The sequence below is a fragment of the Chrysemys picta genome, chromosome 4 (assembly GCF_011386835.1).
Source record: "Chrysemys picta bellii isolate R12L10 chromosome 4, ASM1138683v2, whole genome shotgun sequence".
Lineage (NCBI taxonomy): Eukaryota > Metazoa > Chordata > Testudines > Emydidae > Chrysemys > Chrysemys picta.
The window spans coordinates 142,942,989-142,960,453 of record NC_088794.1 but is presented as its reverse complement, the minus strand read 5'-3'; the positions used below and the strand labels follow the sequence as shown (position 1 = coordinate 142,960,453).

The window sequence follows — 17,465 nt, the reverse complement described above, 5'->3', positions numbered from 1 at the left end:
CGAGCATCCGTCGAAACGCCACCGACAAGCGGCAACGTCAATAGGCATCGCTGCCGAATTGGTGGCATTTCGGCGGCGATGCCTCTGGATGATGCTGCTTCTCGGTGACACTTCAGCGGATGCTTGTCCACCAGCCAGTATGCGGGCACACTTAGACGCCCCGGCAGGCGCCGCGTTGGGGACCCCTGCCCACTACACCATATATTCCTTTTATCATATAAATATAGTTTAAATGGAAATGTATTTTGGTGCTTTTTATAATTACCGTATATACTAGTTCATAAGCCTAATTTTTTTAGTAAAAAAGGGAAGCACCAGAGACGGGGGGCGGCTTATGAACAGGTATAGAGAGGGAGAGGTGGGACACAGCCCTTCCCTTCTCCCCCCCCCCCCCAATGGAGGGAGCAAGGAGAAGCAGCACGGCCAGCAGCGACAGAAGGGAAGAGGCGGGGCCAGAGTCTCTCCGCTTCTGGCCACACTGCTCTCCCCCCAGCCTCCGAAGCAGCTGCAGCTCCAGGGCTGGCAGGCTGCAGCCCTGCCGCTCAGCCCCGCACCCCAGAGCAGGCTGTGGCTGCACCACATGGCCTGCCGGAGCACACTGCAGCTGTGCTGCCCGGCCCAGCCCGCTGGAACATGCTGCAGCCGCGCAGCCTGGTCTGGCCTGCCGGAGCAGCTCCAGCCAGGTCAGAGACATCCTCCCCTGGCCCTCCCCAGATAAGGTGGGAAGGGGAGAGTGCTGGGGTGGGGTCGTGGGGGGTGGTCACAGGGGTTACTCCCTTGACTCCCAGCTTCCCCCCTCTCCCCCCCCCCCAAAAAAAAAATTTCCTCACCAGTTGCTGTCCTGGCCCATCAGGGTAAGCAGCTGGCACGCCGGGACACTTTATTTACTTAGGTTTACCTCTGTGCCTGTGGACGCTCGAGGTAAACAAACCATCTCGGCCCACCAGCGACTTATCCTGATGGGCTGGGAGCCAAAGTTTGCTGCCCCCTGAATTATAGGATTGGCTTATGAACTGGTTATAAAATTTTTCAATTTTTCCTTATCCATCATGTGGGTCGGCTTATAAACGAACCGGCTTATGATCGAGTATATACGGTACATTTGGATGCAATTGGATATTTTGATAATGAAACAGAAGCTGCATTTTGAAGCTAGAGCTTAACTTTGTCTTTTGTGAATGAAAAACTAAACATAATATGTGGCCAAAAACTTTCCGGAGTTGCATACATATTTGAAGATGGGGGCAGGAGGAGTGGGACTTTTCAAGGGCACAAATGACAATTAAGCACCTACCTCCAGTTGACTTTCAGTGGGAGTTGGGCATTCTCCTCCAAAATGCATTTTTCGTATCAGAGAAATAAAAAGAGCAATAATAGTTGTGTTTTATTTGCAGTGCACTTCTAATGGATTGTCTTATGAGAAAATTGATCAAGAGGGACCAGAAACATCTACACTGGAGATGTTTTTCTCAGGTTATCCCAAGATAGTGGGCATGTCATTTTTCCCAAATTTAACAACTCTCACTCTTGTTGGACAAAGCATTCAGAAGATTTCAGACCTGGAGTATTGTCCATTACTCAAAAACCTATGGATTGCTGAATGTTGCTTAACGGTAAGTTAACTCTATGATTTTTCTTTTCAGGTAACTCATCAGATTCTGATTCCCTTACTCACACTGAATAGCACATTCCTCCACAGGTAATCCCACTAATGTCAATCTGCCTACCTCAAGGAGTAAGGTACTACTCACCGTGAGTAAGAGGTTCAGAATCTGGCCCTCTATTATCTGTAATCACACCGGTTGTTAAATCAGAATAGATTCTATTTTAGATGATCACATTACCTCTTTTGATAATTTTAATATTCTTGCATTGCAGAACCCCATTGTTGTGTTTCTAAAACAACTTTTAAAAAACAGACAATACAGAGTACAAACCATTTTTTAGGAAACTGGTACGAAAAATGTTTTCTTGAAAATTATATCGTTTGAAAAGAACCACTTCAACATTCATCAAGAAGTGCTCCAGCAGCTACTGCTTTTTCTTTGTGGGCCATATCCAAAGCCCACTGAAGTCAGTGGGAGTCTTTTCATTGATATAATGAGCACTGAATTAAGCCCTCTAAGACTGACTTGCCACGTTGCTCTCTAGTTTTTTGTATAGATATACAGAATGTTAATGAGCAGGATGCCTTTCTTCCTTGTTGTTCATTGAGAACTAATACATCTTCCTCTACTGCAGAAAATCGATGGTCTACAACACTGCACTAATTTGGAAAAGCTTTACCTGTACTACAATGAAATTTCTACAATTGAAAATCTGGAGACCCTAATGAAGCTGGAGGTAATTTGGTTGAACAATAACCAAATTAAGGAGATACAGGTGAGACTTTTTTTTCCCCCTTTGAATTCCTTCTAGCTAATCCATTCTATTTATACCATATGGATCCTATAGTATCTGAATACAACTTATAAACTAGGCTATCTTTTAAGACTATTGAACCACAAAAAGGTCTGACTTAAACCCACAGTCATAAAGAGTTAGGGCTGAAACATCAAGAACTAATGGCATATGCTATGGTATGCTGCATATACATAACAAATAAAATCACACACTTTTCTGAGACCTCTGCATTTCCTAGGCGTACAAAGGTGATTTCAGGAAGGGACTTGAGCTTTAAATGTGTGTTTTCTTGTTTTTGCAGGTTTTTGTCAATGCTTTTTTTGCAATTTAATTTCCATTTTAATCCATTTTTTAGTAAAAAAGGTAAAAACAAAAAAACTCCACCACCTAAAACTGTCTCAAGGAGGAGAAATATGGGAACAAGCCATCAGTCAGAGAGTTAAAGAGGCCCATTAAGCCAAAAGACTATTTCAAACATCCCACAGAAAATGGTGATCCAATGGAGAAGAGGAGGAGGGTTACTCTGGAGTCTTCAGTGATGTGGGTGATTGATACAGGAAGCCTTCTGCTTCCTCAGCCCTCACATAACTTCTTCCAGTTAAAAAAAAATCCCCAAAGTTGGGAATCTGCCCATTTCTTCTGACCCAGCTGCACTAGTGCTGGGTACTACTACTGCATGGGTTAAATAGCTCTGGGTGGCAGAAAATAATAGATCTCAAGACTGAGAAGTAGAGAGCATAGGAGGAGAAGAGCTCTTTTGCAGAGGCCTTTGCTGTCCGATCTACTCTAGTTCCCTGAAATTAGATTTTGCACAGCTTGAAGAGTCACTAATCTGTTTTGCTGGATTGGACCCTTAGCGTTCTAGTTAGCAAAAGGCAGCCACTTTCAGCATAATAAACTGATAAGTGAAAAAAGGCAGAATCTATTAAAAATTAAGAACATTTGACCTTGCCACTCACTTTACAGCCCAAGGGCACTTGCAGCCTTTAGCACATCCATGTGCCTTGTGGTCCTTGCTATCACTTGGTAATATCAGAAGAACATTTTGCAGTTACCGTTTCCTTTCCTCATGGCGTTATGTCAAAGTAGCTCATGTGCACAAGTTCTACAAAATAAATGGATGCCAGTCCACTGCTAATCTTTAGGATGGAGTGCTCATCACAGAGCAAGTGAGAGTGTTGAGTGTTGTAAAGGGAGGAAAAAAGGCATAAACACACCCTTCTGCCAGAAGAGGACACACCTGCCTGTCTCCCCCAAGGTGGAGAGAAGAGATGAGTCTCAATCCCCATCAACATATGAGTGTGAGAAACAGCAAAAGGAGGGAGATTCTAGGCTAAGATGAAGGTTTAGAGAGAAGGAAGAAATTGACAAGGGCAGATTAAACCAGGACTTGGAATTTGGATACTATGTTCAGAGAGTTTCACAGGGAACAGAAATTCTGAGGTAGAAGAGTAAAGTGGCAGCACAGCACACAACTCACTGGTGCTGGCTGATGCATGTTGAAGTACCCTGGCCATAGGAGATTGCATGAAAAGTGGAAGGAAAACAGGTGTGAATCCTAATGAGAGGAAGAATGGTGCTGATCTGGAGTCTAAGACAACCCACTTTTTTGGTAGCTCTAGACTCCATTTAAACCCAATCTATTCATGGACATTAATGGAGAAAGAGGAAAGGCTGATGGGAATGGATAGATAATAGAATACTGGAGAGATTACAGTGGCAGAGGATAGGAGTAGGGAATGATAAAATAGAGGATAAGATAAGAAGAAAGGGAGATTAGTGCTGTGGAAAATGAGAGAGAAAGTAGTGACTGAAGAGTTAGGGCTCAGGAAGAACAAAATGAAAGGAGACAATACATTAACATTGTTATTTATTAGATGGGTCACAATAAATAATGTTAGCATCTCATCCCAGGACATTATGATCTCCATCACACACAGAAATGATTGACATCACTACTGCATGCCACTGTAATGTCCCAAGGCTGAGATATGGGCTGAAGCCAAAAGTTAGTGAATACCCATGACATGGGGCATCATTCTGTTAGGTTTTTGATTATCAGTTGTGAAGCTAAAGAGCTGCCAGACTAAGTTTATTTTTAATTTTAGTATAAATTACAAGGCTATCCAAAGTAATTCATTTTGAGCAGCATTCATTGTCTATTTACATGCCAGAACAAAATGAAGCTTACAATAAAAACTAATATTGTTGAATAAAAATGTGACTAAACCCTTACCAAATTATTCTTACATTGGAATGATCTGCCTTCCGATGTTTAGTCTATAGGAACTTCATTATTTGCAATATTGTATTAGGCTGAAACTTTACCTTTTCAAATATTTACAGGGATTGCACACGCTGCAGAATTTAAAGGAGCTCAATCTGGCTGGAAACTTAATACATAAAATTGGTAGGTGATATTTACTTGACACCTGGCATTTCTGCATAGTAATTCTTACTGCTGTGAAATCTGTATATGGACTTGATTCTGCTCCCATTCAAATCCACGGAAAACACCTATTGACTTGAATGGTGCAGAATCAAGCCCTGTGTGCCCATTGCCACTCCTACTGAAACCAGTGGCAAAACTCTCCTGGCCTAATTCTCATTTACATTAAAGCCCTTTAACACTCTTTTGACTGTCTAAAAGAGCCTTAAAATGGATATCAATGGAATGTGCACCCACTTTATGGCTCCTTTATACTGCCTGAGTAGGGTAAATGGGCTCTAGTGTATATGAGAATCAGGTCTTTATTGACTTAAGTGAGAGTAGAATCAGGCACTATATATCTTTTTTAATCAGGAACTAGTAAATCTGCTAACTTTTCTCACATTCTTTTTTGTGTTAGCTTTGGTTTTGAGTGGAAAAAGAAAAGGTTGCTCCGCATAAGCTTTATTCACTTGTAATAATGAATTATAATCTTGTGCAATTATAGTCTGTGGTTAAAACGTACATGTCTGATGAAAATGTGTACTTCACCAAGAACAGTAGGTGCAACCATGTTCTCTTTAATTACGTTTGTCCTTGTGTTTTATTTTAGGAACTTGCTTTGACCCCAATGAACAATTGGAAAGATTAAACCTCTCTGGTAACAGAATATGTTCCTTCAAGGTATGTTGAGGCTTCACATTTCATTTTTATGTTCTTTTAATTGTCACCTCAGTCTCAGTAACAATCAGGCTCTGGATTCTAATTGATCAGTCCTGGTGGTTGGAGTGGTGGTCGAAGACAGGTACCTAGGGTTGAACCAGATGTAGAGCTGAGGCTGGGCCAAGGGCAGTGCTGAAACTGGGGCCCGGGGACAAGCCCTGGGTCAGAATTCATAGACAAGCCAAATCAGGATCTTAGTCAGAGTCCAGAAGCAGGCCAAAGACTGATGCTGGGTTGGAGTCAGTCTGAGGGTCAGGAGGTGGGTGCAGGGCTGGAGCAAGGTTAAAACGGCCCAAACAAGGCTGAAGCAGGCTGGAACACGGCTTGGACTGGGACAGGATTGAGGGCAGGCTGGAAACCTAGGGCGTCTGTAACACTGCAAGGCAGCAGGAGGGTTCCTAGATGAGTGGTGCTGTTGCACAGACTAACTTGCAGCTCTGGCAGTGAGAGTGAAATTCCTGTGCCTGAAGGGGTTCATCTGACCTGGGCCCTGCCCAGGGATAGGCTGCTGCAGAATGCCTGACGGATGAGTCACTGCAGGCTCTACTGGAAGGGTGTGTCATTGTACCTATTGAAGTTCTGGGGAACTGGCACGGGGTAAGGGGACTGAGAGTGGGGGTCGGACTCAGAAGGTAAGGGGACTGCGACTAGGAAAGAGAGCCTGGAGTGGGAGGAAACTGGGATGAGAAGCCTGGGTGGAGAATAAGACTAGTAGGTGAGGAGAATGGGACTAAAGGAGCTAGGGATGGGGAAGAGACAGGATTGGGACAGGGACATGTTGGAGGGGACAGGACATGTAATAGTCCTCAGAGGGCCAGGTAGTCTAGTGGGTAGCACACCCAGTTTCCAGTCTCTCACCTCCCGGTGGGAAGGGCTTTCAGTCCAGTTCCAAACCCTTGTATGTGACTTATTCTCACCTCAGGGTTTTCAGAGTCCTTATGCTATCCTCACAACAGGGTGGTGGGATGCAGTGGAAACGAGGCTTATGCCCCCACAACAAAGGGCAGTTGGTAGGGGAGCCCAGGCCCTCCCACTCCACCGGGCTCCAATCCGGGGCTCTATGAGAGACAACAGTGTCAGGTACTCTGGAGTGCACCCAAAGCTACCTCCCTGGGTCACTTCCTACCATCCATCTCCCCCAATGTCTCCAAGTCCAATATAAGATAGCAAAAGAAAAGACAACTAAACCTTCAGCTTCAACCAGGCTGAGCAGGCAGTCTTCTTTCTCACAGGGAGGCTTTTTTGGCACTGTTGTTCAGGAGCCCTTAGGGTAGGTCTGACTTCCTCCCTGTTCTGAGCTGAGTTGCTCCCTTTTAAGCTTCCTCTCCATCTTGAGATAACACAGTTCCAAGCATGACCTCAGACATGTCTGTTTGCAGGAGAACTGGCTTTGAGAAATCTGAGTGGAATGCACTGGTTCCTGGATCAGCTGGTCTTGTAGTGTTCTAAATCAGTGGTTCTCAAACTAGGGCCGCCGCTTGTTCAGTGAAAGGCCCTGGCGGGCCAGGCTGGTTTGTTTACCTTCCGCGTCCGCAGGTAAACAAACCGGCCTGGCCTTCCAGGGCCTTTCACTGAACAAGCGGTGGCCCTAGTTTCAGATCCACTGTTCTAAATGTTTTGTCATAGTTTTTGGTCCAATGGACCCTTTTGGGTGCAGGTCTTTTGAGCAAGTCTGTCAAAGGGGCAGCAATGGTAGCAAAGTTTGGAATGAATCGCTGACAGTACCCTGCTAATCCCAAGAAATAGTGAACTTGCTTCTTTGTGGAGGGGATGGGGCAGCCTGCTAGAGCTTGGACTTTGTCCACCAGGGGTCACAACTGTGCCCCCCCCCCTGAAGATCCTAGGTAGGTGATGTCGCAACATCAAGGGGAAAAACAGGTAAGTTAATGTTACAGGGTTTATTCCCTGCTAAAATTCACAGATTTGGGGGATATGCTGCCAGAGAGAATGACCACTCAACAGTTCCTACTTGTCTCTCCCCATTGTATGGAGCTGGATCCCAATAGAGTCCCTGCAGGGTTGCTTCTCCAGGGCTGGGGGAAGAGGAGAACGATACTCCTGCCTTTAATACTACCCCAGATCTGTTTGATTTTGCCCCCTCTGTTGTTGCATATATCCTCTAATTAAAAGTAATGACCTGCCTTCATGCTGAAATGCAGATGTTTTGAAATAAGGACCACCAACATGTTGTTGATTTAGTATTTTCATTGTTTTTCCAGGAACTCTCTAATTTAGCAAGCCTACCGCATTTAAAAGATTTGAGTCTGAATGATCCTCAGTATGACCCGAACCCTATTTGTCTTCTCTGTAATTATGCTACACATGTGCTGTATCATATGCCTCAGCTTCAAAGTCTGGATACATATGATGTGTCTCAAAAACAAATCAAGGTCCTGGCAGAGGTAAGGATAAGATTTTCACCACATAGCTATTCCAGCAATATTTATGATCTCTTTTTTCCTCTTTATCTCTCAGTTTTGGGTAACATACCTCCACTGCCCAACATCTGTCTTTCAGCCAACAAAATTGAAGTGCTTATGTCAAAACTAATACTGTGCAGTGTTGCCAACTTTTGTGATTTTTATCATGAGTCTCACAATATCTGGTGATTGATTATGAAAGAATCTCAGCGTTAATTTAAAAAAAGTAAGTTTCTACTTCACATGAGAAGAAAAACTTGAAAACGTGAAACCTAAAGGCTCAAAACCTGAAAGCAAATACACCTCTACCTCAATATAACGCTGTCCTCGGGAGCCAAAAAATCTTACCGTGTTATAGGTGAAACCGCGTTATATCGAACTTGTTTTGATCCGCCGGAGTGTGAAGCCCCACCCCCCCAGAGCACTGCTTTACCGTGTTATATCGGGGTAGAGGTGTAAAACTAATCCAATCTTTATTATTACTTTTAAAATCTCGTGATTTTGGGAGGCCCAACTCATGCTTGGGGTTCGCATTATTGGACATCTTTCTTTGTTGGTGAGAGGCAGTGTTGTTGTATTGAAAGAAGCCATTCCCTCCCTTTGAAAACTGATTGCAAGACCTTTTAAAATATATTTTTCATTATTTAAAGGATCTATTACAGAACGCAAAGACTGCCTTTAGATAGGTATTCTGTAAACAGATTACAGTTCATAGAATAGCAATAACTACAAGAAAGTTAACTAAAAATCAAGCATGACATAGTTTTAAAAATAAAAAAATCTTACTAGTATTCTCATATACAGTTTCCATGTATTCATATTTTATCTTTTATCTTTTAAAACATTCTTAAACAATGATAATATTTTAACTGGAAGACAAATAATCCAATGTGCAATATATAGGCTTGGAAGGATTCCATTTTTATTGGTAAACGTAAATTATACCGTACACATACACTGGTGAAAAATATTTCCATTGATGAGTATGAAAAATTACAGATAGACAAAATTAGAAAAATGCTGCTTGAGGAACTTAGTTTGATTTAAGGAACTTATTTTGTATATTTTGACATTCTGTTGACCACTTGTGTTTTAATGGTTATAAAGTTTTAACTTTTTGAATCTCAGCATATATCATTAAGTAATTGTCTGACCCCCACTATTGTCTGCAACTGAGAAACTTTAAATTGATAAAAATAGAAAAAATGCTTACAGTTGAAATCATAAGGTAAAAATCAAATTCTGCTAAGCCTAGCAGTATACAATACCCAGGGCTTCTGATTTTTAGTTGTAACCAATAAACACTGATAAAACATCCCTGATACTACAAAAATGAAATCAGTGTTTATCCCATAAACATTGGAGAAATAGTGCTTTGGTAATTGTACCTAAGGGCTTGTCTACATGGAGCAGAGGTGGACTACAGGGTGTGATTTCTAAAATGCACAAACATGTGCATTAATTGATCCCTGTTGATGCACACTAAAGATTCCCTAATGTGCATTAATGTAGTGCTGATTGAAACAATACTACATTTACGTGGACTGGGAACATCACAAAGAGATTGAAAACAAACCCCCCAAAATGAAATGAACGAAGCCCTTACAACACCATAAAAATCTAGTATACAATTCCTGAAGCGATCGTTTAAAATTTTAATGTAAGAGCCAAACTTAAATATAAAACTTAATGTCACAAGGTTGCTGAATTGTTAGAAAACAGCCTGTAGGAACAGTTATATTTTGCTAACGTTATTCTGACAAATAACTTTTCCTGTTTTCCTGAAACTTGAAGGCTACAGTGATGAAAAAGATAATGTACTATAACATGCGTGTAAAGAGTGTTCATAGGCAGCTCAATGAGGAGCTTGAAAAGCTAAAAGAAAGAAAATGCAAACTGCAGAAATTGCCAGAAGATCGAATAAAATTGTTCAGCTGCAACATAAAACATGTAAGTTTAAATAGTCAAATATATCAAGAAAACAATGCATCCTTTGAAAGAAATTTGAATGTATATCTTGGGAGGAGGCATGAGTTTGGATGAAGAAATCATTTTAGGCTTATTTGGCTAAATCCTGCCTTCAGTTATACCCATTTGGGTTGGACAATGTAACTGAGTGTAGAATATAGCCCAAAGTTCCTAGGGGCTGATCAATTGATTGAAGTCAATGGAAAACTTACCTTACCCCCCTGTGTTTATTCAAATACCTACGCTATATTTAAAAGCAATTACTTGTGCTGCAGTTTCAGTAAGCCTCCACAGGATGTGCTCATACTGCAGTTTTCTAATTTTAAGGTTTAAATGTTATCTTCCTGTTCTTTAAATACAGTACAAGCAATAAGATAATGGATGAGATTCTATTCTCAGCTACACCAATGCAATCCCAAATAATCCTAAACAGTAAAGCATTTTGTTTTACAGTCTATGCTCTTTTTATGTTCATCATAGATCTTTAATTAGCTATTTTAAAATATGCCTATTTAAAAATACTCCAGAGTTTTGCTTCTTACATATATCTAAATCTTCCTAGTATTTTGATCAGGGATCTGCACTCTTAGGGCTGGTCCACACTAAGCCCCCAGTTCGAACTAAGATACGCAATTTCAGCTACGTGAATAACATAGCTGAAGTCGAAGTATCTTAGTTCAAACTTAAAGGTACTTACCGGGGGTCCACATGCGGCAGGCAGGCTCCCCCGTCGACTCCGCCTACTCCTCTCGCGGAGCAGGATTACCAGCGTCGACGGCAAGCACTTCCGGGATTGATTTATCGCGTCTAGACAAGACGCGATAAATCGATCCCAGAAGATCGATTGCTTGCCGCCGAACCAGCGGGTAAGTATAGACGTACCCTTACACTGCGCAGAAAGGAATATTCAGAATACCAGTTTTGTTGATGCTCTTAGGGAAAGTAGACCGAGTTGTATCTGAGTTGTGTAGTTTTATGGAAAAGTTACTTTTGGGAGCTAAATCCTTCCCTACTGTTACAATGGAATAAGGGGTAGGTTATTCTCTTACTCTCACACATCTCGATGGTTAAAGTTGTTACTGTTAATTGCATCCTCTAGGTCTGTTTTCCATACAGAGGCTTGAGTCCGCAATCATGGTGGAATAACCTAAAAGCTTTAAACCGCAGCTAAAGAGTGAAGAAGAGTTATGTGACTGATATAATCAAACATGGTAGACCTGGTTGTAAATTTCCCAGAACAAGACTTTCAGACTTGGGTGCCAAAAGTCAAGGCTCTTAAATCCATATATAGGTACATAAAGAAATGGCCTGATTTTAAAAAGTTTTATGGGTGTGTCACAGGATTCACTTACCAGTGCAATGCCTTCTTCTGGCCATCACACGGATTAGCTCTGCTAGCTGGTGTGCCATCTCCTGGTGATGCCTCACCTATCATCATTACCCCCTGGAGACCCGCCTCAGTCCAAGTACTGCAGGGTCCTCTTCCTGACTGAGCCCTCCGGCCATGTCACTGTTCATATTTTCCCCCTTCCAGTGGGGAGGCGGGAGGGAAGGGATATTTCAGTTCTAGAGACTAGCCACTTCCCCAGTAGTTAGGACCCAGGCCCACCCTCTACTCTGGCTCCCAGCCCAGGGACACTTTAACACCCTCCTGCTACTTCTCCTTAACTTCTCTCAACTTTGGGCTCCCTGCAGCAACCAACTGCCTCTGGCCCTGCAGCTTTTTTTATATGGATCTGCTGGGCCCTGATTGGCTGCTCCCTGTGCAGCCTCCCTAGAGCTGTTTTTAACCCTTTCTCTGCCAGTGTGGGGTGGACACCCCATCACAGGGTGCTGAGTACTTTGGAAAATCAAGGCATGTATTTAGGCATCTAAATGTGGTTTATGAGCCTGACTTTAGGCATTGAGGTTTGAAAATCTTGGTCTAAGTACCCATGGTTTCACTAAGTTCAGCATGATTTTGACATGAAAGCCTTCTGTGACTTTGACAGGCTTTGGATCAGAGCCTAAGTCGGTGAGTGGTGAGCCTGCCTTCTTGTTGCCAGATGTCTGGCTATCCAGCTTTCAGGCACCTACCAAAATATTGTGAGCTAAAGATTCCCTGTAGCACGTCCACGAGAAAGTTTTAAAATGAAATGTACTTTTTCAAAAATATGATGAAATGAGTAGTCTCTTTTTGCTGATGTATGCTATTCTGAAGTCATTAGGCCTGAAATGAAAATGCAAAGAAGTTTCATTTCGGTATCTTTGTTATTATTCCTATAATGGTTCTTTTTTAATTGAACCGGAAAGTAAAAAAAAAAACCAAAACTTTTTAGCGCAACTCACAGTAAACAAGTCAGTTAACAAAATCAGTGCACGTGTATGGTGCATTAGAAACGTCAGTGTGTCTGCTCAGGTCAGAGCTGAGCTTTTTGACATCTTGGTCAGTAATGGAGCAGTGTAACCCTGGCTTCATGTCTGCTGAAGTATTGACTTTTTTTCCCCACGGTGATGGCTACTGGGCACCTCATTACTATGCTGTCGAGCTGAGGTTGGCCCCTTTGTTCCAGAGTAAATCTGTCCTAATTTCTTCAACCCACACCCTTCTTGGTGCTGAGTACCCATGACAAAGAACGTCTGGATGCACATGCTAGCTCAAAGTGCAGAACATGATTTATCTTTTAATATTACATGCAGTTGTTGCCTGTACCCCTGCTGAGCATATCCTCTCTGCACCTTTCTCTATGTACTGCAGTTTCAAGTCCTAAGTGAGGAAACTTGTACAGTGCCTGCCCTCACCATGCCTAAGTTTAGGTCGTGCTGATAGTCTTTCATTTTCATGAATATCCAATTCATATAAAAAACTCATAGCCATGACAATATAAGGGGATAAAGGTCCATGACAGCTGAAGATATCCCAGGAAGCAAAAAGGAAAAGAAATTCAAATTTAAACACAGTAGGCCATCGGGAAATCGTTATTTCATATTCTTGATCATAATATAAGCTACTACAGGCCATAGGAGTGTATTTAGTTCTAAAAGAGTGGGAGTTTCAACTTTGCAAGATATATCATAACTGAAGCCCTAAGCCCTGTTCAATATATGTTTTTACTTTTTTCAAGTTTGTCAAGTTTTTAAGTAACTTGTTACAAATTGCAGAATTATTTTGCTAAATAAACAAGAAAATTCTATTGTCAAGATAAAATCAAGAACATTTATTGTTTTATTAGTTTTCTGGTAAATATTTTCATGGTCACTTTATAGTGTATAGTTAGAAGACTTATCTTCTGTGAAAAACAAATACTGTAATTTTCTACCATAACTTAACTTCACCTATTGCCTTTGAATCCTGGTGCATTCTTTTTAACAGCTGGAACGTGAACTGACAGAGCTGCAGACATCAGGCAAAATACAGAATAACAAATCTATTAAAAGTAAAAGGCTGGAAATTGAAAAATCAATCGACGATAGCGAGAACACAGATGAAGCCAGTGAAGAGTCAAGTCTTGAGAAGAAGTTCTTTCTGAAATTAGATGCCCTGAGGGAAAGGATAACATTCTGGAACAGAAAACTAGATGAGTATGTTTAGTGAATTGTATAAGAGCTGCAATTTGAAATATGTATACATTCCAACTCATTGAGGTGCGCTTGGTAAATTAAGGGACTGATAATAGGATTTGGAGCCTGTGTTACATTTATTTCAACTGAGGACCAAACAGATAGTATTCCAAGTCATTAATTTTGTAATATAGTTTGGGAGAGAGAGTTCTGCCCAGAGGACTGGAAGAAAGATGTATTTTATAAAATATCAAAGAAAGGCAACTTAAGGGTGTGTGATAACTGGCAAGGAAAAAAAATACTTTAGAACATGGAAAAGTGTTCTGTAGTATACTGTTGAACAGAATTAACCTGGGCATAGATGAAGTACTGAAATAATAAGCAAGCAGGCTTTAGATTTAAAAAAAAAATGTATAGATCACATCTTTACCCTGAGATGATTGATTGAGAAAGGGCTTGTCTACAGATTAGTCTTGAACTTCATAGATTTCACCAAAACTTTCACCTGCATTCATGGAGAACCACTATGGAAGATCTTGCAACAGTATGGGCTTCCTAGAAAGGTAATGTCACTGGTTGAGATGCCAGGTGAAAGTTCAAACTGCTGCATAAGGACATAAAATGGAGAGACTGATTAGTTTGATATTACTGGCGTGCAGCAGGGTTGCGTCATCTTTTCTGCATAGTGATGGATTAGGTGATGCAAAAAGCAACATCAAAGGAAGATACAGGACTTATGTAGAGTAAAAGAAAATTTCAAGCTCTTGACTTCACAGGTGATACTGAAATTTGGCAAATACTAGAAGCCCACAGCAGGAAATTTAATGCATTCTGCCTTCTTGGCTTGCTGAGAATACTTGGTGTTCGCTTGTGGGATAAAGTAACCAATGCTGACGTTTTACAAAGGGCTGGCCAACAGACTGCAAAGACTGTGATTCAAGAAAGAAGGCTGAAGTGGTTTGGCCATAATAGAAATAAAATAAATAATAAAAGTCACTAAAACGGCTGTTAACGACCCTATGTGAACTGAGTTGCTGGATTCAATCTACTTCCTAGTAGACGGGTGTCTTTATTTAAAAAAAAAAAATGATTAGCAGCCTCAAAGATGGGACCAGGGTTGGACAAAAATGGCTGGAACCAAAACATTTTTTTAGCCATGTAGGACTAGTGAATGGAAAAGTTTACAGGTCTTGAAAACCTGTAATGCTACAGCAAAATGCCCTGGCAAGCCAGGAGGTATTTGTCAAATCTTTAAAATACAGGCCAGTCTGATTACCATTGGAATTCCAACATAACTTTAGCAACTGCTTTTCCTTGACATTCTTTAGTTAGAGATGAGTGCTTTATGGGTGAAATTCATCCCTGAGCAAAAGACCAGCACAAGATCTCTGCACGGCACAACCCCTCAAAAAGGCCTTAAGTGAGACTGAAGTGCTGCTATAGATGTATGTGAGGCCTTTGCACAGGGATGAATTTCATCCTCTAAGATTTGGAAGCTGATAGTCCAAGCTTTGAGATGCTAATAAAGCATTGAATTTCTAGTTCTAGGGATTCTTCAGATGGTCGGTACTAAAATCACATTAGAATTCAAGTGGGAAAATAAATAATGAGTTAGCTGGGTTTTTTTAAATCTGAGACCTCACAACTTACTAAGTTTAGAAAGGAATGTTTGTTACCAAAGGAGAGTTTGGATTGCTGGCTTAACAATAGTAGAAAGCATTTTATTATATTCTATGGTGTTTTACAAGACAATGGTCCTTAGACCTATCATTGATCCTTCAGTTTAGCCAGAGCTTGCCTTATGTGCTTTGGTGTCTTGGGCTACTAAAGGATTAGTTTGCTCTTACCCAATCCCAGGATGCAATGAAAAGTGTGTTGACAAAGAATTCTGTGGGCATCAGACCTAAAAGAGAACCAGATCATGACAGGTTTTTTAACTGGTGAGCAGGAGGTGGTTTCCAGAGGGAGAGTCCTAAATGCCCGTCAGTGAGGAGGGAGAACACGCATGCACACTTCTACAGTGTCAGTTCAGTAATGGCACAACTGAAGGAGTTGGGGTGGGGGGGGGGGGTTGAACACATCGCAACCTGAAATGTTCTGAGTAGCCACCTATATCAAGCCTCTGCTGTAAGTCACCCCTGGATCTACCAGTGCTCCTTTTGCGGCTGCACTTCAGACTAGCATCATTTTCAGTACTTCAGAGAAATTATACCTCTCTTTTACTCCTACAGATGATCCCTCAAGTTAATGTTGGGGGTGGAGTGAGGGAAGCTTGCCTGAAGCTGACTATGCTGTAGCCGTCTTGTTGATCACCACAGGACCTCATCCTCCAGTGCTGTAAAGCCAGCACCATTCACAAACATCCAATTCACTTATAATTTTTAAGAAAAATAAATGGAAAGAAAACTAACAAATGTGGCTCCAAGTTCTTATACTTAGAACAGAATAAGTCATAAAAGCCAACTCAATCCCTATTTTTTTCTGAATTTGCTATCAAAAAGCAAGATGAATTTTGTGCCTGTCCTTAGAATTTATTATATTCCCACCAAAATTTACCTTGTTGTTTCTGTTGCAGAATTGAGAAAATTTACCAGATGGAAGTTAAAAAAAAGAAGAAAAGCAATAGCTTAGTAGTGCAGTTTCTGTTGACTGAATTGGAAACAGTGGGCAACACTCGCTTTGAAGAAGGCTCACCAAGTGATTCTTGGTAAAGTTGTTTTAGACATTACATTTTAAATCCTTTTTCTGCAGCCCAAAGCCACCCACAATTCTTGATATCTGGGCTGCTCTCCTTTCTCTGCAACTCATGGAGGCAGATCAGAGTTTTGGAATGGCATGGTTTGGCCACGCCCCTTCCATTCCTGCTTGCTTTCAGTTTCTCTGCCTCCATGGCTGCCTGTGGAAGGCAGCAGCATTTATAGCTCCCTCCTTCACATCTGAAGAATGTACTAGACAATGCTGCAAAATCTAACCGTCTCTCCTGATGCCACACCGTGCCTTTGAGAAAGAGTACAAACTGGCCTTCACACAATGGCATTCCTTTCAGACCTCATCCTTACAGAAATATCAGCAAAAAGACAGCAGGCTCTCCAGACAAAAGCTGTGGAACGATGGCTTGGGAAGAAAGCCCCAGGAGAATCCTGCTGCTCCCAAAGCCTCTTTATGACAAAGACCACGTAGGTGTCCACCCAGAATGGAAGCTTGGGGACAGGATTGCCCAGTTCCTGGAGGAATGACCATGAACTTAGTGAGTCAGAGATATTACCTTGAGTTATGGGCTCCACCCCATCTGTTTTTCATCCAGTCCCCCATCTTAAATGACCACGTAAAGCACAGTCTAAGCTAGACCAAGATTTCTCACCCCCTGGGTATGGGAGTGATATAGAGCATTCCCTCACAAGAAAGATTCTCAGGGTTCTGCTCCATCTTCTCTATCATTTAGAACCACAGTTCTCAAACTGTGGGTCAGGACCCCAAAGTGGGTTGCGACCCTGTTTTAATGGGGTTGCCAGAGCTGGCATTAGACTTGCTGGGGACAAAGCGGAAGCCTGAGCCCCACCGCCCAAGGCCAAAGCCAGAGCCCCACCACCCAGGGCTGAAGCCGAAGCCTAAGGGCTTCAGCCCTGAGTGGTGGGGCTCAGGTTACAGCCCTCCCCCCTCCTCCTGGGCCAGAAGACCTTGGGCTTTGTCTTTGGTCCACCCTCCTGGGGTCATATAGTAATTTGTGTTGTCAAAAGGGGGTCATGGTGCAATGAAGTTTGAGAACCACTGATTTAGGAGCATACAGGGGGAATCTGAGCCATTCTAGATCTCAGAAGGCTCAACAAATGGATGAAGAAAATGAAGTTTTGGCTGAAGACCCTGACTTCTATAGTGTCATCCCTGTCCCAGAGGGATTTTCTGTCTTTTGTGGATCTCACAGATGCATACCTACACATCCTGATAAGATCATGCCATCACAGGTTCCTAATGTTTTCCTACAG

General features: G+C 42.0%; 1 protein-coding gene across 8 annotated transcripts in view; it reads left to right on the top strand.

The window, feature by feature from the left end:
• The window catches only part of LRRC9 (leucine rich repeat containing 9), an 87,272-nt gene that overhangs the window by 5,981 nt on the left and 63,826 nt on the right, over window positions 1-17,465 (top strand). For 7 of the 8 annotated variants that reach the window (XM_065593809.1, XM_065593810.1, XM_065593807.1 and 4 more), the window contains exons 3-10: window positions 1,395-1,613; window positions 2,242-2,382; window positions 4,750-4,813; window positions 5,445-5,515; window positions 7,774-7,956; window positions 9,769-9,924; window positions 13,295-13,503; window positions 16,058-16,189. In XM_065593809.1, coding sequence (XP_065449881.1) covers window positions 1,395-1,613; window positions 2,242-2,382; window positions 4,750-4,813; window positions 5,445-5,515; window positions 7,774-7,956; window positions 9,769-9,924; window positions 13,295-13,503; window positions 16,058-16,189 — 1,175 coding nt within the window. The remainder of the gene's footprint in view (window positions 1-1,394; window positions 1,614-2,241; window positions 2,383-4,749; window positions 4,814-5,444; window positions 5,516-7,773; window positions 7,957-9,768; window positions 9,925-13,294; window positions 13,504-16,057; window positions 16,190-17,465) is intronic. The other variant, XM_065593808.1, reaches the window with a different exon arrangement.